The sequence below is a fragment of the Otolemur garnettii genome, unplaced genomic scaffold (genome assembly GCF_000181295.1).
Source record: "Otolemur garnettii isolate 467f Iridium unplaced genomic scaffold, OtoGar3 scaffold00020, whole genome shotgun sequence".
In the NCBI taxonomy this organism is placed as follows: domain Eukaryota; kingdom Metazoa; phylum Chordata; class Mammalia; order Primates; family Galagidae; genus Otolemur; species Otolemur garnettii.
This window is the reverse complement of record NW_003852415.1, coordinates 25,071,302-25,093,122: the sequence shown is the minus strand read 5'-3', so window position 1 is coordinate 25,093,122 and position 21,821 is coordinate 25,071,302. Positions and strand designations below refer to the sequence as shown.

The 21,821-nt window shown below is 47.1% G+C and overlaps 1 protein-coding gene across 4 annotated transcripts in view; it reads left to right on the top strand.

Moving 5' to 3' along the window:
• Nucleotides 1-6: 6 nt before the first annotated feature.
• BCL11B (B cell CLL/lymphoma 11B) overlaps nt 7-21,821 on the top strand; it is a 94,412-nt gene continuing 72,597 nt past the window's right edge. For 2 of the 4 annotated variants that reach the window (XM_012803429.2, XM_012803428.2), the window contains exons 1-2: nt 183-240; nt 13,329-13,694. In XM_012803429.2, the coding sequence (XP_012658883.1) occupies nt 183-240; nt 13,329-13,694 (424 nt within the window). Of the gene's footprint in view, nt 241-13,325; nt 13,695-21,821 lie in introns of all 4 variants that reach the window. The other 2 variants (XM_003787030.1, XM_003787029.3) reach the window with 2 other exon arrangements.

Genomic DNA, 21,821 nt, shown 5'->3' with positions numbered 1-21,821 from the left:
AAAGAAGAAGAGGAGGAGGAGGAGAGGGCAAGAGAGGAAGGGGAAAAAAACACCAACCCGGGCAGAGGAGGAGGTGCGGCGGCGGCGGCGGCGGCAGCGGCGCGGCAGCGGCTCGGACCCCCTCCCCCGGCTCCCCCCATCAGTGCAGCTCTCCGGGCGATGCCAGAATAGATGCCGGGGCAATGTCCCGCCGCAAACAGGGCAACCCGCAGCACTTGTCTCAGAGGGAGCTCATCACGCGTAAGTGTCTGCGATGTGTGCGCGAGGGGCCGGAGGATGGGGTTCCGGGCGCCCGGGGCTGGGGACACCGAGCGGGGAGCACCCGAGCCCGGGCGTGAGCCGGGGCCGCCCGCAGGCTGGCCGAGTCGGTGTTGGCCTGCAGCATAGTCGGGGGGAGTGCATAGGAAAGTTTCTTTGCAGCCCAGGGAGTCGCAGCCTTGAGCAGCCAGACGCGACTTGGGCTCGGGCCTGCGAAGCCACCACCGGGCCAGGGAGGGGGCGCGCAGGCTGGAGGAGGTGTGTGTACGCGCCGAGCCGGGCTGGACACTCGCCCCTCCGAGCGGCGTGTGTGGTGGTGGCGGCGCTGGTGGCGGGGTTTGGAGAGGAGGGGGAGGGGGCTGGGGGAGCGGAGGGGGGAGGGGGAGTAGGGAAGTGGGGAAAAGTTGGCGAGCGCGTGGGTCCGCACTGACGGCGCGGGCGGAGGAGAGAGGGGTGCGCTCAGGATTCGGGGAGCTGCCGGGCGAAGGGCGGCCGCCGGCTCCAGGTCCTCGGTTGCTGCGCCCAGCCGGGCAGGGCGCCGGCCACGCCGGTCCTAGGATTCCGCTGCGGTCTTTCTCTCCCCTCCTCTTGCTATTTGCAAAAAAGAATCCAGCTGCGCGGCTGTTTGCCTGGCTTTAGGCCCCCCCTTCCCCATTTCCCCACCTCCGTCTGTCTCCTGGGATGATCTTCTTTCCCCCACTCCAAAAAACGGTGGGGGAACTGGGGTTGGTGAAAAATCCCCGCCACGTGGAGTGGTTGTGGAAAGGTTGTCAGGAGTGGGAAGAGAGTGATGAGCTTGTAAAATAGTAAAAAAAAAAAAAAAAAAAGAAAGAAAAGAAAAAAGAGACCTATCAATCTCTTATCCATCTTTCTATCTCAGTATCTTTCATCTTCCCTATTTAAAATAAACAAGGCGGGTAGTAATGGAAATCCACCAGCTGAAATCTTGTAGATTTCAAGCAAGTGGCGGGGAGGGCAAAGTCAGGCAGCTGGGCAGAGACGCCTCAGCATCCAACGTCTCTATTGGGTTTATTTAGCAAAGGGAAAAAGCGAGCGCGAGCGGGCTAGGTACCGTGGTTGCAGGAGAGTCCGCCCCGGTCTCCGCACACTCGCACCGGGAAGGTCGCTTCGCGGCGGTCCCCGCCCGCCGCAGCCCGTGGGGCCGCTGCTTCGCTGCGCGCGAACACTTCCCCGCCGTTCTTTCTCTCTCGGTGCCTGGGTTGGGGTCGCCGTTGCCTTTTTTTCCCTTTAAATTGCAACAGAAATAAAACATCCTCTGGGTGCCATCGAGACCTCGGGCAGGTTGTATTCTTGCAGTCCTCCGCGCACTTCACCGGGCTGGGGCCGGGCTGCTGCGGCGGAGCTGGAGAGGGCTGCGCGCCCAGCCGCCGCCGAGGACTGGCTGCGGAGCGGCCGAGAGCCGAATATTTATGTTATATTTTAAAAAATTTAAATAAATAAATAAATATATAAAGGGGTTCTCCCCTCCCCTGAAAACCCAGCATAAGAACCATCTGCTCGGAGCAATTGCTGTTGCCATCTCTCCTTTGTTACAGCAGAGACATTAGTAAGAATTTTTGGATTTATTATTATTATTTTTGGGGAGGAGAACAGATATTAAAGTGGGGTTTGCCTTGGGAGAAGGATGCCTTTTTGGAGGGAGGGAAGAGGACTTCTCTTTTATTTATTTATTTATTTTTCCACTGTAATATCAAAGAAGACTCGCTGGTAGCATTTAAAACAAAATGTTTTGCAGCCAGATTTGAGCCTGGTTTGACTGAGGTCTTTTTCGCCAGTTGACATTTCGATCCTTTTACCAAGCCACAGCAATCGCTTGTTCTACTCCTCCCCACCACCTTTAGATGGGGCGATTGTTAAAATGTCTACACTTGCAGATGCCTAATTTCTCCAGGAGGCAATTTGCCCCGCATATCCTCTGTTTAATTGCAAGGGTTGTTTTTGAGGAGGGGGAGGTGGGGGTGGGGTGGGGAAGGGGGAGTTGATGGGGGTGCATTGCCAAGCTGGCAGCTACAGGAGCCAGGAGCATTTGCAGTTGTGTGTGAGGGGAAGAAGCAGGTAGGTTTGGTGTGCCTTGGGTGTCCCTCTCCTGGCATTCCTGGGTCGCAGGAGAGAGCCCTGGCCAGAGGATGGGTGGCAGGTGGGCACGGGGGTGGGGGTGAAGGGTGCCCGTTGTAATGTCCTTCAATCCTTCATTTGTTCTCTGTCTCTCTCTGCTTTGCTAAGAGCCGAGCTGGGGTAGCCAGCTGACACTGGAGCAGGGATGGGGAGGGAAGAGACAGGCAAAAGAGGAGAGAGGTGGGGAGAAGAAGAGAAAGAGACAGGCCAGCTAAGGGAAGCCTGCCTGCCTTCCAGGGGCACATGGGCCCAGGCCGTTTGTGTGGGTTTAAGCTGGGAGAGAGTGGTCCAACCAGTTTTCAGACAAGACTATTTATTATCCAAAAGCTGCTGGCTTTTCATCTGTCCTGTGTCACCCGGGAGGAACGTGGGAGAAGGCAGGGGAAAGGCAGGAATCGATGCAGTTTAGACTGCGTGGCCTCTGAAAGTGCCTCTCCACAAATGACACAGGAGTCATGGGTTTAGGGTGCTCTAGAGTTCCAGCTAGCAGAGCGAGTGCTGTCACACCCCCTACCAGGGGTTCATATTTTAGGTTTTAAATATGACAAAATACACCTGAAATGTAGTGCATCTTTATCAATTAGGTGGCAGCCCGCCGGCCTGTGGGGTGACACCCTTAGGTTCTTTAGGGATGAGGCAATTGAGAATAACTGATGGCCTGGGAAACAAGAAGTGCACGCAAATAGCATTGATGATCTTTGTGTGCGTGTTGGCGGAGGGGCCTGAGAAGGGCTCCATAATGAGATAGTTAAATTTACAGACAGGGCCAGTGACAACAGGAGCGAGGTTAAAAAAGAGTGTAGAAGACAGCTGGCAATGGAAACCTGGGCTTCTGGTTTGCTTCAAAATGTTTGACCCAGATGGATATGGCTTTTGAAACTGGAGGACAGATACAGCTATTAATAAAAACAAACACAAACAATGAAGTGACAATAGTGAGAAGGGAGTTTAAGGGCTCGAAGGGGTTGACCAGGCAGAGGGTAAGGCCAGAGCAGGCTGTGCCAGACAGGGCCAGAGTGAAGGGAAATAGATTCAAGTCCCCGAAGGAGCCTGAGGCTTTCCAAAGAAACCAGAGGAAATAAAATGTGTATGGTAAATTACATAACCCCAATTAAGATGATTTTCAATAACCCATCAACAGGTTTCCTTGGAAGATTAGTAATTTTCCGTATGAATTCACGATTTTGCAAAACAACTAGACCGAAGATTTGATGTAGAAGTTAGGCTGTTAATTCCATGGTTACTTTTAAATCAGGTTTTGCTATAGCTGTGTTTTGAAGGTGGCTGCTTACAATAATCTAACTCCCTAGGGCATAGTGGTTCACACATCTTTCAAAATTGGGACTCCGATAAATTTCATAAGACATGAGCCCTCTTTTTTGTCGTAGTTGGTTGGGGAGTGAAGTTCATCTCCCTTCTGCACAGAAGGGAACCCCATATCATTAGAAGTGTGATATATGTCAGCTGCTCTGATTCCATGGGCGAATAAAAATGTGTTCATCAAAGGTGTTATGCCAGGTTGATTTTATTCATTTGTAATTCACACCTGAGAGAAAACAGTCGTGAGCATATTTTAACAACTCCTAATATTTTTAAAGGATATTTTCTTCTACCTGAATATTGCGCACATATGCATATTCCTTTTTTATTTTTTTCTTTTTGAGGGAGAAGGTTGCTGTTTGCTTGTGCCTTGAGCTTGGTGAATTTTGTCTGGCCTTCAAAATATTTCATAACAGAAAAGTGCTGGGGTAAATGCAGTTGCTTTTGTGAAACTGGCCTTAGAAATATTGGGGGAGATGGTTGAGTGTGATGCTTCCCTGACTGCTGTGCAAGGCTAAATGGTTCTCACATGACCCAAGGGAAGGCCAGCTTTTGGTTGTCAAAGGATAATAATTAGGATAATTTCTCAGGTGAGATGGAACCTTATCCAACCGTCTGATTAGTGATAACCAGTTTCTGATTGTGGAGTGCACTGGTTTGCCTTATCAGAATCGGACTCTTGGCACTCCGTTACAGCTTAGAACACGGCTTGCACCAGCCTTCACTTATCTTCTTTGCATCTCCTATCTCGATTGCTTTGCATTTTCTGTTGCTTGTTGTGATAAAATACTTTACAAAATAAACTTTCAGTTGAATTGGCTTTTGGTGATGGCAAGCTTGAGATACCGAGCCGCACCTGGCGCTACTTGGCAGCTAGGGGGAGCTCGGAGCCTGTGTCATGGCTTGGCGCCGCCGCTGCAAAGGGCTGGGAGCGGCTTCCATCCGCGGCGGCGGCGGCAGTTTACGTTGCTGCAAAATGTCTTAAGTGTGAAGTTGTAATATTGATTTTCCTGCAGAGATTTGTGCAGGACAAAATGAGAATATAAGTTTGAAAAATCTATTTTAAAGCTATTGCCATTGATTTACAAGCCCTCACTTGGCAGATGGGGGCATTTTCTTTTTCTTTCTTTCTTTTTAACAATTAAAATTGTTTGTTTTGAATGGTGTATTTTCTCCCCATCCATCTGTGGTCTTGACGTTCTGAAAATTGTGTTGAGTTGTGAAGGCATGGGTGACCAGGCCAAGGGAGGATCGGGGAAAAGCGTATATCATTTAGGGTTAAGGCAGACTGTCCACTTCTGTTTCACATGTCACAGACCTAGGGACAGCTGAGAATCACTGCTTTTGGAAGTCATGTACCTAAGACAGCCTGATGAATGGAAATCCTTTTAGCTTAGATTTTATAAAACTTAGATTCTCAATCCCATTTATTAGGCAATCTTCCCACTGTACTAAGAAAATAGCACTGTTCCTCAAAGATATAAAATGCCAACTCAAATAACATGTAAAACTTTGTTTGGAAGGAGAGCGTGTCTGATAGAGCCAGCATTGGTAATACGTTTCACGCCAAACAGTGCCCTTCATGGATGGCTTTTAATGAGACTATTTCTTCCCTAAACATGAAATTTAGTGTGGTAGAATATGTGTGCTTTTGATCATAGGATTTCTAGATTTATAATGTCTCTTTTTCCAAGTTCCAGAAATATGCAGACAGCGTAGTAACCGCGTGTCTTATGCCTGAGTTCAATATATTAGCAGAAGAGGTTACTGTGCGACAGGAAAGAGTGCTTTATTCTAACCTGAAAGAGAAATAAATTAGGTCAGACAAAAGCCTAGTGCTGTCATCAGCTGGGGACAGAGCCCTCACTCTCCAGTACAGAGGTCCAGAAATTTATCTGATGATTTCTCTACTTCATTTTAATGTTTGAATTGAGCCAGTTGTAAGCATATAGTGGCAGTGAGCTTACTGGATAACTTAGAGAAGAGGCATGGTCACTTCACAGCCTTGGGCCGGGTGGGCAGTGGGATTCTGTCATGCAGAAAACTGTTAAAAAAAATTCAGCTAGGAGAAATCCTCAATTCTTCCTTTGCTTTGGAACTTGAAGGAATTTCACAAGCTGTAACTAAACACAGTTCTCAGATACGATACGATAATGCATGAAAAAAATAATACTGTACATGTATATGTGGGGGAGAGAAAAGATGGGAATTTGATTCTTGTCTGTTGGAGGCTCTTGTTTTACCTCCTGTGGACGGAAGAAGCTTATGGCTGCCTGGTTAGGCCTCACCTTTAGCTGAAACTCTCCAGGGACTTCAGCCTCTAGGTTAATGCTGGCGTCACATCTAGGGAGGACAAGGGAAAAATAAATGCTCTTTGGGGATGGCATCCTGCAGCACATGGTCAAGTTACAGATGCCGGTTGAGCATCCTTATCTGGAGGCCGTGTTCACTGTAGACACCCTTGCATATTTTTTAAAGCATTTGGGACACAGAAGAATACCAGGAATGAATGTCTGTGTCATCCAACTGCTCTGAGCATGGCGTTGTCACTTTGCAGCACTCTTTATTTACTCACACGATCTGGCCTTGGGTCCTGTGTGTTCTGTCTTGTCCCAGCTTCCTGATCCCGCAAATCTTCCTTCAGGTTCTGGGAAATCAAACGGCAGGGAGATCTGCTCACTTTTCGCTCCTGGTTTCCCCTCCTCTCCCCAAGAAGAGCCGTCTGTTGACTGCTTCCCTGGAGCGGTAGGTTTTCCCAGGACGGGTATAAAAAGTGCCGAGAGCAGGCTATTTGGAGACACATAAAAGCAGAGGGACACACTTCATGTGTCTTCTGCACGAGCGAGGGAGGGGGTGAGCAGAAAGGCCTCGTTTTTTTTACTGGCAAAAGTGACACTAGATCGAGGTTTGATTAATGGTGCGACATTCACAGGGACTTTCGTCCGGCATTTTGACATATGCAAGTCTTTTGTGTATTTGCTGAAATTCAAGAAATTTATTCTTTTTTTCTTTTTCTTTGACAGCTGATAATTTGCTTGGGTGTTGAATTAGCCAGCCCAAGCTATTTTACTGTAATGAAATCCCAGACCACACAAAATTAAGTAACTTCAAAGTGAAAAAAAGGAATAGAAAAAAATTCTGTTTTGCATAACTTTTTTATGACCCCCTTCCGCTGAAGTGCTGAAATACAAATACATTTGTGAAATGTTGTAACGAGTTTTTTACTGAAACTGTACAGAAAAACAACTCAAGAAAGTTGAATGTCAATATTATTGTGATTAACATGTGCCTCACAAATAGATGCACTACTAAAAATTAAAAAAAAAAATGTGGTCGTCTTTAAATTCCTACCTTGGAAAAGAGATATTGAAAAAGCAGTTCCTGCCCTTGCTATTTTGCTGTCAGCCTCAGAGAATCTGAACTTCTCCAGATAAAGCCTCCAAGTCCAGTATCCTGTATCGCAGTCCTTCCACACCTTTGAAAAAGCATAATGCGTAATGTTAAATAAAACAGATTTCTTCACTGGGCTACAAAGCATGCTTTCATATCATATCATTACGAGTCCTGTTGTGGCTCTGAAGATTTAAGGCATTTGTATTTTTATGGAACCTGCTGAATGTGTTTAAAAGGATTTCTGTAGTGATAAATCATTTCCTTTTCCTTTTCTTTAAAAAGAAACTATTTTATTTATCAAAACACACATCACTATGTTTTTTTGGCATTGTGAATATAGCTTTTTATCTCTAACCTTTTAGTAATGGCTGGGATCTTGGAATATACCTGATTGCTGTTTTGCTTATTCATTTGTTCTTTTTCTGCTCTTGAATTGGTGAGACCCAGACTCCTGAGTTTAGCTTTTGGGGTTTTGGAGAGATGTATGTGGTGGAGGAAGGAAGGAGTTTGGACTAAGTCTGAGAGCAAATTAGGATATTTTTCAGGGAGCTGTTTTTAATCTGCCTAAATTTCCTAAAACCAGGCTAGAGTTTTGTAGGACAAATCGCACATTTGGAAATCCTGTCTACGACATTCTACGCTGCCACCTTGAGTCTACAAGGGCTGTGTAAGCGAGATATTCTTCCTCTTCAAGGATCAGGAGTCTCACCTTCCTGGAAGGCAGGCCAGGCCTAAAACTTTCCCCCGCCGGCTGAGTCAGCCAGGATCCTGGTCATTTTCTGGAATGGGAAACCCACACTGGTGATGTGTTTTGCACCAGCTGCCTTCTCCCATCTTCCTCCCAGATGTCAGAAATGGCGACTGAGGCGTAAACTGCGGTTGACGTGGAGCAGAGAGGGCCTTATGGGATGGTGGCTGTGGTGTGCACCTGTCCCTTCAGGGAGGTAGCTTTTGGAGGGTCTCGGAGAGGTGGAGCTGGTACCTGGAGCAGGCTGGGCAACCCAGAGTATCTACTGAGAGGACAGGGTGTCAGGGCAGAGACAGTTCACATGTCTGATGCTGCTTCCTAGCCCAGGGTCCCCATCCACACTTTCTGTCCTAGTAGCCCTTCTTGACCCTGTGGACAAGCTTGCCACATCCTTACTCTTCATTTCCTTCTCTGCCTGGCATTTCATTATTCCCTCTGTGAGGGGAACTTCATAAAATCTCTTGTCGTGCCTTTAAGCGTCATCTAGTCATAGTTATTTTCTCTCCCAAGAATTCATTCTTGCTCTCACCCGTCCACCCTTCTCCATCCCTCCTCCCCACAGTTGTTATTTTCTCTTGGATCCAATAAATTAAAAATTGATGGCAGCTCAGAAAGTGTTGTGCTCCATCGAGTGTGCATCTTGGTGGTGTTTTAATGTTGCCTGGAGTCTTAGCCCCTCCCCAAATGTTCACTGGGAGGAGAATGAAAACATCCCTTCGTAGATTATTGGTAAGCTTTGGGCTTGCTAGCAAAGCCTCTGTCTTCGTAGGAAGCAGGTGTAACGTCTCCAGTCGGATGCAGAGCTCCACCGGATGGATGCTCAACATTTCTTGTAAACATGCATACACATCATGATGCCGGCTGTGACGTTAGTGGCACACGATTTTAAGAGCCTGGCTTCCCTCTCCCTGTGTGTCCCCTTATTGCCGCTCTCCATCACGGAAAGGATATGTTTCTCCTGGACTGTGACTTAGCTATTTAAGATAGCTATTTGGATTTGAATCAATGCAGGGTAAAGTGGAACATAAGCTCCTGTGGGATGTATTCAGCACGGCACATGCCCTGAGATCTGGGTACAGTAGGTAGAATTCCCCAGTGAGCAGGGGCAGGGGCAGTTGCTAGAGATGGACTAGGGCAGTCAGGATCCTTGGAACCCTTCAAGTAGGGGGGATCACTGGCCAGGTCAGGCCTTGTTGAGCCCTTGAAGCTGCTGTGTGCTTATTGGCTGCTGGGCTGGGCCAGTGTCAACAGTGTCTTTCCATTTCTGTCTTCTGCCCCAAATTCCTTCCCGGCCAAGCTCAGGCATGGGGAAGTTTGTCTTAGGATCAAGTACTTCCCCTCTGCTTAACGATGCCCATTATTATTTGTGAAGCCTGATTTCATTGCTTCTAAATGCATTTACCAGCTGGGAGGAGGCCCAGCCTTGTAAATAAAATGTGGTTTTGTTGTAAAAGAAACTATAACGTGTGTGTGTGTGTGTGTGTGTGTGTGTGTGTGTGAATATATATTTGTCCATGTACTTTAGGATTTAGCATTCCAGAATTCACCCCAGCCCTCTGGTATCTGACGCTTGAACAACTTGCCTGCTGCATCCATTCATTTTTCCTTTTAATGAGTCAAACATTTTATAAATTGCTCTACTTTATTCAGCGTATAATATATTGAGAATAGCAGTATTTTGCAGGACTGCCTGATAGGGGGGAGCTTTTCATAAACACAGAAATTATCTCAGAGGAAAATCTCTTCTTTGCCTTATTTTTTTAAGCCCTGAGTTTGCTGGACAAGGCTGTATGAGAGGCTCATTTGTAGGGTCTGGGGATTTGAGAGGCTGTTTTTATTTGTCTTTTCCCTTTTCTGCTGCTTTTTCATCTCTGGGTGGCAGGTCGGACCACTCTGTCAGAACAGAGGCCTAGTTCTCTGAATCCAGGAGACTCTGGTATCCCCGGGGCAGAGAAAGGGGGCTCTTGGTGGAGGGGGCAGACATATTCTCACTTTAGCCTTTTCAGGGCTTGGCTAAGTAGCTCAATCTCCTTTATTTCTTCCATTATCAATATAGTTCTAAGAAGGGACATACACACACACACACACACACGCACACACACACACACACACCTTATACGCCCAGCTCGGTATCTGCCTGCCAGCGGAAATGAAACCACAGTCTTTGGGGGTGTCTCCAAAGGCCTAGAGCGTGAGCTTTCAGGCCCAGCGAGCTGCCTAGTCCAATTGCTCTGACACAGAAGTTTGGGTGCGGGGTGACTCTGTTGTCTGAATGCTGGGGGTGACCTTGCCACTTTCCTGGGAAATATGAAACGGCAGGCTAAGGCTCAGAGCTCCATAGCCTGGGGGCGGGGAGAGGAAACCCCATTCTCTGGAGTTGGGGGAACACCCTGTCATCTTAGGGAGTTTTACTTTCAATGCTGAAAGTGGGAGGAGAAGGAGAATTTTTTTTTTCCTTCTGGTTTCCTTTCCTCCTTGTAAGATTTGCTTACAGGCAGTTAGTTGGATCGCTAGTCTGGGAGGTAGAGATCTGAGTTAGAGTGGAGCCCTGGAGCCCTGGATGATCCTGGGACTGTGTGCCGGACGCCTGCAGAGCCTGGCTCCTTGCGTTGCTTGGCTGTGAAGGACCTGACACAGAAATCCGAACTGCAGCACAGTAAACGGCTTTGGACACCTTCAAACTCAATTACTGGGGCTCACAGGGCTTGCTGCATGAGGAAAGTGAAAAGGCAGAGACTGCCAAAAAAAGGGAAAGAATACCAGATGTTACAAAAAAAAAAAAGGAAAAGGAAAAAAGTCCTGGTACAGAGTCTTGGCAAAAGAGGGAGCCGAGAGAGAGGGATGCCGTGAACAGGCATATGTGACCTTTGCTAATTTTTAAATTAGTCTGTGTTTCTTTTGAATTAGAAAATGAATTTGAAATTATGTAGCCTAAAACCTACTAGCAGAGAGGAAATATTTGTGCTTGTTGGAACTGCTACCCAGGAGGGTGGACGTGGCTGGAAAAGTTAGTAAAAAACAACAAAAAAGTAAACACCTCCTCACCATCAGAAAGGATGATCAGGTTTGGCATGTGGATTTGTTGGGGTTTGTTTTTATCAAATGCTGTACTTATGCGGGAGTTTGCCAGGCCTACACACGGGGGTGACATTTAAAATGGTACCAGGTAGAGCACCTCGCCCCTGTTTCTTTTGAATTCTCAATTTCTTTATGTCCTTTTTTGCTTTTCAGTTCATTTCCTTTGTGCCTCTTTTTTTTTTTTTAACAAAACAATATTTTGACATCCTCCTCCCATTTATTAGAGCTACTTCTCTAAAAATGGTGCACAATACATCCTCACATTTCTAAAGAACTGTTTTTACAGCCCTCTCCTTTGGCTCTGAAATTATGTATATGTAATTGGTAATTAAAGGTGCGAGCTTTTCAATATAAACAGTATTGCTCAATGTTAGATCATTAAAGGGAAAAGAGGCACCAAATAATTACCTTTTACGTTCTGACAAACCATTCACAGGAATCCAGTCTTCCCTGGAACCACTGTTCAGCGGGAAGGTTGTGATTACATTTTAACCATAGCAAAGCATCTTTTCATAAAATAAATTGGTAAATTAATTATGTGGCATTGTCTTCCAACTCCTTTTTAAGTAAACTCTGATTTCTTTTTAAAGAATAATTAATGGTTTCTGGGACTGGCTTTGTGAGGACTGTTTCTTTACCTTGTAGGTTCTTTTTGTTAGAGATATACAGACAACAGATTTCGGATTTCCTCATCTGCAGGGTGTTTTTGTACTGCCACATTTGTGATGCATTTCTACACGTAATTCATTGAGGGCTGTGTCTGTTCTTCTGTAACCACAGGCAGGATTGCAAATTGTAATTTCCCTCCTTAGCCATCCCTATGCCCTTACCCATCCATGGATAGCTCAGGGATGTACATTTTATATATCGTATATTCTGCATTCAGCTTTATACACGGACTCTCCTAGGCCCTGAAGAAGCTTGTGTTCAGAAAATATAGAACAGTGATTTATATGTAGGATGGAAGATGCCACAGAATTTTTTCCTTAAATTATCTGTTCTTTGGCTCTGGCCCGTCAATAACTTCACTGCCACGGAATGTATTTTCCTCTCTTCCATTCCTTCTTGCTGTTCTGCTGTGGTTTTCGTTATCCTTTCCTAAATCCCATACAACATAAAATGTACCTGCTTCCTTGAGTTTCAGGCCTTTGGCTGCTCCTTACTTCCCCGAAGACCTGGCCACTTGTGCCTTCTGTACAACGGCTGACATTTGCTCTTGAAATATTTCAACCCGAATTTGCTCAGACCCCAAGGGGAATATGAAACCTCCACATCGTCCACTTTTTTTAATTTATGACACTTCTGGCTGCTGATTTTTCTAATTTTCCCTTGGGGGGGGATTGCTGCTTTTTGAGACACTTATTAGCGTCAAAATACTTGGGTTCTATGTCCCTGCTCCCACAAAAGGAAATCTGCTAAAGAAATGTAAAAACATATAGCTCATTGAAAGTGTGGTTTGATATCTGCCAAGGAACGCTTTTGGAGTCTGGAGAATTTTTTTTTTTTTCTTTTCTTTTTCTGAGAGTGAAAATAAAACCAACAAACAAAAACGGACGGTGGGGAGTTGATGAGTGTTGGGAAATCAGCAGAGAAATGAAAGTCCGACCAGGACCAGGGTGTTTGGCAGGAAAGTCTGCTTTCAGCGTCCCTTCAGCGGCATTGTTTTCTCCTTTGATATTTTTTGGAACCCGACACTCACTTGTTGCTTTCTGAGCATGTGGGCTTCTTTCTCTCCTAAGGCCTGGCCCTCTGACGCCTGTCTGGGTTTCTGTTTTCTAGTTTGGTGTGCAGCCAGGTCTCAGGTGGAGGAATGTGTGTAGGACTCGCATGAATGGGGAGGATATGAATGAAGGTGTAGGGAAGGGAGGGGCAGGGGCTCCAGCTCACTGTTCTTGGCCCTGGCTAGCCATTTGAACCACCCGGAGAGTCTAAGAAAGACTGATGTTTGATTCCCAGTGTAATTGGTTGGGGATGCTGCCTGGGCACTGGAGTTTTTCAAAGCCCCTCAGGTGATTCTCAGAGATTGCAAAGTTTGAGATACGTCTCTACCTGATACTATTAGCAGCCAGGATTACGTATGTGTGTGTGCGTGCACGAGTGTGTGCCCGTGTGCGTGTTCTCATGCTGTGTTGGGGAGAAATTGGCAGAAATGCACTAGAGTCCAGCGTATCGGCACTACTTATGTGACAACCTTTGGGCACTATGACACTGCTCCCAGAGCCTCAGTGGGGCTGTCTGTCCCAACCCTGGGGGAAGACCTGGTGACTCCCCGGCCAGCAGTGGAGGGCACTGCCTCTTGGTGGGGAAGGGTTGGAATGAACACTGGGTGCTTGTGATCACCTAAGCCCACCTCTGTCTTCTCTGCCCCTCCCTTTTTCCTTTCTGTCTCCAGCAGAGGCTGACCATGTGGAGGCCGCCATCCTCGAGGAAGACGAGGGCCTGGAGATAGAGGAGCCGAGTGGCCTGGGGCTGATGGTGGGTGGCCCCGACCCTGACCTGCTCACCTGTGGCCAGTGTCAGATGAACTTCCCCCTGGGGGACATCCTGGTTTTTATAGAGCACAAGAGGAAGCAGTGTGGTGGCAGCTTGAGTGCCTGCTATGACAAAGGTCTGGACAAAAGCAGCCCGCCGCCCTCCTCACGCTCCGAGCTCAGGAAAGTGTCCGAGCCGGTGGAGATCGGGATCCAGGTCACCCCTGATGAAGATGACCACCTGCTCTCACCCACAAAAGGCATCTGCCCCAAGCAGGAGAACATTGCAGGTATGGGACACTGCGTTCGCCTGGTCGCTGCTGAAGCTACCTCCTAGGTCCTGCACAGTCTGAGAGTGCTGGTGCTGGGGGAAGGCCTAGGGCTTCCACAATGGCCTCTGGGCCCCCAGCTGGGGTTAACCCTTTCTGAGGGCCCACTATCCAGGTGACCTTCAGGAGGAGACAGGCTGGGGGCCCAGGAAGGTCTGAATGGTTGGTAGTTGCTTTACTTTTGTATAATGGACTCTGTTTGGGGGTCTGATACAGAGGCAGCTAAGAGTGCAGAATGGAAATGTGGAAGTCTGGTTGGCCCTGTCTTTGCTACTGATGTTGGCTTTGTCCCTAGTTTTAAAGCCAGACAGTCTTCAGTTGGAATCTGTTCTTTACAACTTGGACACATCAGTTTCCCCATCTGCGAAATGGAACTAAGGAAACCTACCTCGTTAAGGTTGTTGTGAGGATTAATGAGATGTTGCCTGTTGCAGTACAGTTAAGAATGGGAGCTCTCATTTTCTCCCCTCTCCTCTCTCCCTTTCCTCTCTCTGGACTCAGTTCCCCATCTGCAAAAAGAGGGGTCAGGCTCTCTGATCCCAGTGGCCGCTTCTGATTTTGCCTGACCCTACGGGTAGGTCTTGGGAAAGGGTGTGGGAACTTGCTGGAGCCTTTGGCATGTTCACTCATCTTGAGACAGCTGGTTTTACCACCTTGAGAACAGGTGTGGGTCCCTCTTCCCCCAGGCACCAGTCTGCATCCTCCAACTAGGTCTGCTCATCACAGTGAGTTTGCATTAAGTCTGTCCCTCCTGGCCATGGCTGTGTATGCTGGAGTCTCCTCCAGGGAGCTGCTGCTTTCTATTCAAACCAAGGTGTTTTCTTCTGGTTTATACATCTAATCCCAGCAGGCCTGGGGGAGAAAGGAAGGGCTGGTCCACTTGTATTCCCTAAGAACAGCAACCTGTTTAAGAGCAAAATGAGCATCAGAGTTCCTGCAGATGAGGGTTCAAATATTGCTGGTTGAAATTTGGCCACTTCATGAATCTGAGCCTCAGTTTCCCCATCTGTCAGTAGGGAGTGATAATGCCAGCAGGTCTGATATGAAGATTAATGGGCAGTGCATCACTGATTGGCATCAGTGCTTTGCTAATAGGACTTCTCTCTCTGGCTCTGCCATGTGCAAAGTGGTAGCTGGATTGATCCCCACCTCCCCTGCCCATCATGGAAGCTAATGAGGACCCTGAAGGGACTGAGGCTTTGGATGCTTCTAGGAGGGTGAGAGGGATAGGTATGGGCAGGGACCCCCATCCTCCTGGAGGCAGTCAGGGTGATGCTGCAAGCCTGTTCCTACCAACGTGGCAGCTCTGTGACTTTGGGCCTCACTTTGCCCACCTGTATGGAGGATTAGGGAGACTTTTCTTAGGGGAGACTGGTGGCTTGCAGATTCCTGCCGGCACGTGCTAGGTACTGGGGAGACTCCAGTGAACCAGACTGGCCTCTGGGCCTTCCTTGCCTTCTAGTGGGTGCCCTAGCATGGAGTCTCTCATAATCTCTCCAAGATACAAAGGATACAGAGAAAAATATCTGCTCTGTCCAGGCCACAGGCATGTAAACACTATCTTCTCAGAGTGCTATGTGCATCCAAGGGGCACTTCTTTCACTGGGCCAACATGTCAGGCAAGAGAGGTGCTTTGTCCCTTTTGTCTGTGCCGGCTAACACTCAAGGGATAGTTTCACCCGTGGTGTAAACACCAGGCGTTAGTGCGGCACAGACCTTTCAGGGGTGGCCTCCGCTGGCTGGGAAGACTCAGGCCCCTTATTTATGTTTCAATGGGACGACTAGCTTTTGCCAATAACATCTCAATCCTCATTTCACATTGAAGGTATTTCTCAATGAGAGGCTACGGATCATTGTGGTAGGTTTGTTTAAGAAAGTGACTAGATAGGATTTCATAAAAGGCAAAGTTAATCTCTGAGGCAGCTTTGTCCTCATCCTTCCACCCCACCCCCTACCCTGCCCTCCTATTCTCTCCACCCCCACCCCCACCCCCGCTCCGTTGTAATACTGCAGCAGCGGTATTTTTATTTTATGTGTGACGAAAGATATTCTTGGCCTTTCTGTTCAGCAACAGGACAAATGGATTGCTTCATTCTAGAAGAAATATGTAAAATAATCCCTTAGAAGTCTAAAGAGATATGTTTGTTCAAAGCATTTAAAATGTTATTTTAATCAAAGGCACAAAACAGTCTACATGCTGTGTCAGCTGAAGACGACCATTCCATTTTAACAACACATCATGTGCTTTCCTTTTAGTTCCCATTTTTCCTATTTCCCTGCCTACTTGGGTACCAACTTTTCTCTCTCTCTCTTTTTTATTTAATAAAAAAGCAAAGATTAAAGTATAAAACTTCAGTGGCCCAAATGTATAAAGTAATTTAATATGGTGGGAGCATTAATTATTTTAGCTTAATTGAATTCTGAGGACTGCAGTAGTTGCATTTTTGTAGACAAGCCCTGTTTATTATTTCTCTGTGTAGATTAACAGTAAAGGAAACACAGATAACTTTCAGTTATTTATTGTAAAATAAATGTGTCAATTCATGTGTAAAGCAAGCTGCTCAAAGATAATTGAGTCTTTATATTTTAAGAGGGAAACTAGGAATCACAGCGCTTCTCTGCCTGGGCTTCCGGAAACCCACACAGCTGCTGCCCACACCCCTGGCCCTGCTGGCCTCATGGGCTCCTGCTTCCCAGCAGTGGCTCCGAGGGATCCTCCAGCCCTTCCATGCCCAGGCTCCTGCTCCTCATTCTTGGGACTCTGCTTTTGGATTTGGCTGCCCAGGCCTGGTTGAGTCCAAGGTGAGGGGCTGTGAGGGTCCAGCAGTCTTCCCATGCCCAGACAGGCCCCAGGTCTTCCTTGTTACTAGGTGCTTCTGGAGGTGGGGGCTCCAGAGATGGATCTGAAGGGATTCCTTCCACCTTTAAGGGCGTGCCCAGGGTGAGAAGTGTGTTGAAATTCTGTCAGTCATTGCACTAGGGTACAGACCCCATGTCAGCCTTTTTCTTGGGACAATGATACCGCAGATGGGGATGAAAGGAGTTATTATTACTTTTTTTTCTTTTTAATGATAGAGAGATAGGAAGATAGAGGAGAAGGTTTCTGGAGCTTTGTTTCCTGGAGGGCCTTCGTTCATTTGTTCATTCATTTAGCTCTGAGTTCCTATAACTGCCCACCTTCCCGTCTGGGCATCACCTCCTGGTTCCCTAGGTCAGGAGCCCTCAGGGGAGGGAGAGGACGTCTGGAGTGGGTGCATGGCCCAGTGTGAGCTGGTGGTGGCCCTGCTTTTGACCTGTGTAGTCTGGGTTTGGGTCCTTGCTCTCTGAGTGTCTGCTGTGGGCAGAGAGGAGGTCCTTGGTGGCTTGTTTCAAGGCCTATCTGGGGATGGGGTGGAGCTGGTCAGAGGTAGGGTCTTTGGCTTGGAGCCTCTGGTATTAGACATCTATCTGTATGTTCTTTACATTCTTTACATTCTTAGGATCCCTGCCTGTGGCATCCTCTTTGCCTCTATGAGGGGCTCTGTTGGAATCAGAAGACTCATCCATCTAGGGGAGCTGAGAGGCGTTCTGGGTTTGTAAAGGACCTGTGTCACTGTTGGGCTATTATCCAGGAGGGGCATTTTGAGGAGAGAAGGTGGTTAGGAGTGTTTGGGGTTCGAGGGCCATATGCTGCTCTGTGGGGAAAGGACATTGCCCAAGTCTGAGCCCCACCCTGCACCCTGCCAGCCTCAGGCAGTTTCTTCATCTGTGCATGTCCCTAATGATAACCGTGACATTTATGACCTGTGCCTGGTGCATGGTAGGGAGAGGTGTGCTGCAAATATGAGCTTTTCCTAGGGCTCATATTTCTTCTTCTTCCTACTTCTATCCTATTTTCAGGTGTTAAAAGAGCTAGCACTGGCCTCCTTGGAATTGGGGTGTCTGTTAGGGTTGGGGAAAAACCTCCACTGGGTTCTAGGAGTTCCACAGTCAGGAGCAATGTCAGAATGAGAGAGACTCTTGCTGGTGTCAGTTCCGTCTCCTGTTCCATTGCTGTCACAGGAGGACAGCTCTTTGTTGGCCGTTCACCCTGGGGAGCTGGCTGGGAATTTTAGGGGTTGAGGGAGCACAGGTTGAATCCCAGTGCCCTGGCTTGAGCTGGCTACCCAAGCAAGCCATTTCACTTTTCTGAGCCTCAGTTTCCTCGTGTAGACCTACTTTTTAGACTTATGCTGGAGATTAAATGAGATGAGGTAAGGACGCCTAGCACAGGTTGAGCTGGTGGTAAAGGTCTGAGAAGTGAATGCTTCTAGAAAGCCAAGCTCAAGAAAACATGGACCCTGCTTGGCAGTGTGCGGGGTGCTTACCTTTCTCAGTCAAAACCGTGAAAACTTACCTGGGATATCTCTCTTGGTTATCTCCTCTAAATTTCTCTGCAGAATTCCCAATTGATATCCATGGAAGGGGAAGTGTTGATCACAGGGAATTCAGTTGTGCATGTTATTACCCTTTCCATAACCAAGTGAAGCTGTAATGGGAGGAATTAACCATCAGCTGTCACTCATAGGCTTGTCTCCCCCTACTCCCAATTTTGAATGTCAGTTTTCTGGAGAAGTGCACGAGACAGGCAGTGGGTGACAGGAGGTGGCAGGTCCCCCTGGGCTTGAAGGTAGCAGGCAGCCCCTGCTGCAGTGTCCCTGCCGCTTTATACGTCTTCATCTGGAACCCGGGAAGAAGGGATGTGTTTGGGGGGATTCTTGTAGCAGGCGGGGCACAGATGGGGTTTGGTCTGGGGTCCCAGTACCCCATTGCCAGGGAAAATGTGTTGGAGAAAAGGGCTTCTGATGAGGATTTACATGCTACTCTGAGAATGCTCACTTCAGACTTTTAGAAATAAATAAAATAAACGTGAAAAGAAATATTAGCTTGGCCAGTGGGAGAAACTAAATAACTTGCTTGTGCTGGAAACTGGAGATAAACCCCACTTGCAGGTTGTCCTAAAAAACTTGCATTTGATCTATTTAGAGTTGTTATTTTCCCTTCAAATTAAGATTAGTTAAATCCATGTGTGTTGTGGCATGGATTATCTTTTTTTATTATTAAATTGTGACAGCTAATTATTAGTTCTGTCTGCACTGAGGAATAGTGTGTGAGGGGCATGGCCTGGGGTTCAGGCTGGGAAACTTGGTTTTGGAAGGGCTGACCAGGCAGAGCTTAGGCTGGGCTATCTGGTGGCATGGCAGAAGGGCTTTACTTGGTACCTCCTCACTTGTGTTAGGTGCTTTTTGTGCATTATTTCCCTTAATTTTTCAACAATAGATATTTCTACTTTGAGTTAGGACTCAGAGAGGTTAAGGGACTTGCCCAAGGTCATACAGAAAAGCAGTTAGAACTTGGTCTACCTGGGTTCCTTGGGTAGAAGGTGTATGCGGACTTTTAGGCACAGGTACTCTAACTCTGGCGTGGGGGGGGGGCGGAGGGGGGGAGCGGGAGCCATTGTTGGTGCCCAGAGGCACTACCTCTAACCCCATCCAAGGTGGTCTTTGAGGTTCATCCCAGAGATGAACTTAACCTTGTAGATTCCAGTAAGAGTCCTCAGGCCCCTGGAGACCTTGGCCCATAGTCTGTGGCATCTGCATGAACTTTCCTTTTTAGAGAGGAGGGTGGCAGCATAAAAAGCAATAGAAAGTGAATTTTGGTGTGCCTGGGCTAGAATTTTTGTTTTTTCCCCATATATACAAATTATTTATTTTATTTGGTATTTACTGTTACAGTTTTTTCTCCATTAATACAAATTATATATTTTGAGGAATTTTGGTTTTGCTAGTGACTTGTATGACCATCAGCCAGTTGTTCACTTCTCCAAATCTTGGTTTCCTCTAACATGGAGCTAATCTTTTTTGTCTTTCAGGCTTATTGTAAGGTTCGATTTAGACAATATATACGTGCAATAGGTCCCTATGGGCTGTGAACTGGTATTAATCGTGACCCTATGCTGGCCTCCTATTATAAGCTGGAAAGATCTCATTGCCAGCCTTTTCATTCTCACCTGGTCAGTGACTTACTTAGTAAGTTACTAGCAGGGCAGAGTCCAGATCCCAGTAGTTTTGAGTCAGGACAGATGACTTTTTGCCATACCAGGCTGCCCAGGCCTATGGCTTAAGCTGCCACTTTATTTTGTGGGGAACCAATTTCCTCACCTGAACATGTGGGTGAGCAAAATACCTTTCCTGCTGGCCTGCCAAGGGTGGGGGTGGAGGGAAGACCCAAGCTACTGTGTAAATTGTGCAAACCAGAACAGTGTGTCAGTGGCTATAATATGTGATCTCAGCACTGAGCTCAGGTTGAAAGTTTTATTGGATTGAAAAAAAAAAGACAAAAATACTGGTCAACTAAAAGGGTAATTTTTTCCCTTTTAGATTTGAGACCTTGTAGATTTGTATAAGCAGTTTTATACTTTTAGCAGCAATTTAGCAAAGAGGAAGGGGAGTAAGAGGCGAGGGAGAGAAAAGCAACTGGGCTCTCAAAGGGAGGACTTAACCAGCATTCGGCCTCAGTTATTGTATTAGGCTTTTTATTTGACAGTAAATAGTTAGCAGTTGGCTTAAGTTTTTTATTAGGCATTTGACAGGGTTTTTGTTGTTGTTGTTGTTGCTGCTGCTAATTTTCATGCTGGACTAATGCATAACTACCAACTCTAGAATTGGTTAGGAGTGAGTGTTTTGTCAGTAATCTATATAAATAAGGCAGACTGGCTGTCACCCTGTGCCCCTGAGGTCATCTTCTCACTGAGGAAACAAAAGAGGTTGAGTTTTTCAGAATTCAATTTTTTAATTTAACACATACTTATTAGAGCCTACTATATGCCAGTCACTGTTCTAAAGGCTTTGCAAATATTATCTGATTAATCCTTTCTACACCCTTGTGAGGTAGGTGCTAATATCAGTTTCATTCTACAGAACAGGAAACTGAAGCCCAGAGATGTTAAGTTATTTGCCCAAGGTCACACAGAGGTGAGTAGGGTCCCAGGGTCCGCTCCAGCAGTCACGTTCTTCACTGTGGTCGTATTTCCTCCTAACGTTCCCATACACTGTCTCCGTCCTATGAAGATGGTAAATCAGATATTACTTGCATTTTGTAGATGAGGCAGCCGAGTCATAGAGAAGTTAAGTACTTTACACAGCCATCCCAGGGGTTGGTGGCTTGATCATGCTTAGATAGAGGTCATTTCCTGGGGGCGCAGGCCCCTTCTTCCTCCTAGCCAGGCAATGAATGATTTCCACTCTGAGATGAGATGAAATCTCCATGATGGGGCATAGGCATCTAGAGTGGGATGAAGGGGCTAGGACAGTAGGCCCCCCCCCTTCCAACCCTGTCCTGCACATGCCTGTGGATTGTGTGTTGACTATACATCTTGTGAGGAGCTGACCCCCAGCCAGTCAGGAGTAGAGTAATAAGTGGGGAGGCCTACTGGGTCCAGGGTGGGGAGGGGGCAGGCTCAGTGAACTCTGGGCATCCTCCTCCTGGGGCTGACATGCTGTGTGACCTTGAACAGACCCTCCCCCTACTCTGGGCCTGAGCCTCTTGAGCTGAAATGTGAGAAGGAGCCACCAGTGGTTTCCAACAGCTGCAAGAACAGGCAGGGGGGGTTGGAGGAGACCTCAGCTTCCTACCTAAATTCCCTTCCAGAAGCCCAGGCTTTGCTCATTTTTTACATATTGGGTTTAGGAAGTAAGTTTTCTCTGAAGAAATTGATGGTGAAAATGAAAACTGTTAGCCTAAAAGATCAATAGGGTCTTTCTGCTCCTTGCTGTGAAGATTCTTCTGGGAGAATGTGGTTCTTCTTCTGTGAGGTTGACAGAATTTAAGATCAGGACCCCTCATGTGCCCAGGCCCCCAGTCTTCGATGTTGTAAGCTGTGGAGTCTGGTATTCAATGTGTTATTTTCTGAAAAAGGTCCCTGAAATTGTATAAACCTTGGGCCCTACAAAATCTGGACTTAGCTTGGCCCCGAGGCTGCTATGGGTTGAGCAATGGTACACAGGGAGTGGGAGCCTCCAAAGGGCAGGGTGTGATCAAGACTTGCAGGGACTATCTGGACCTAGGGCA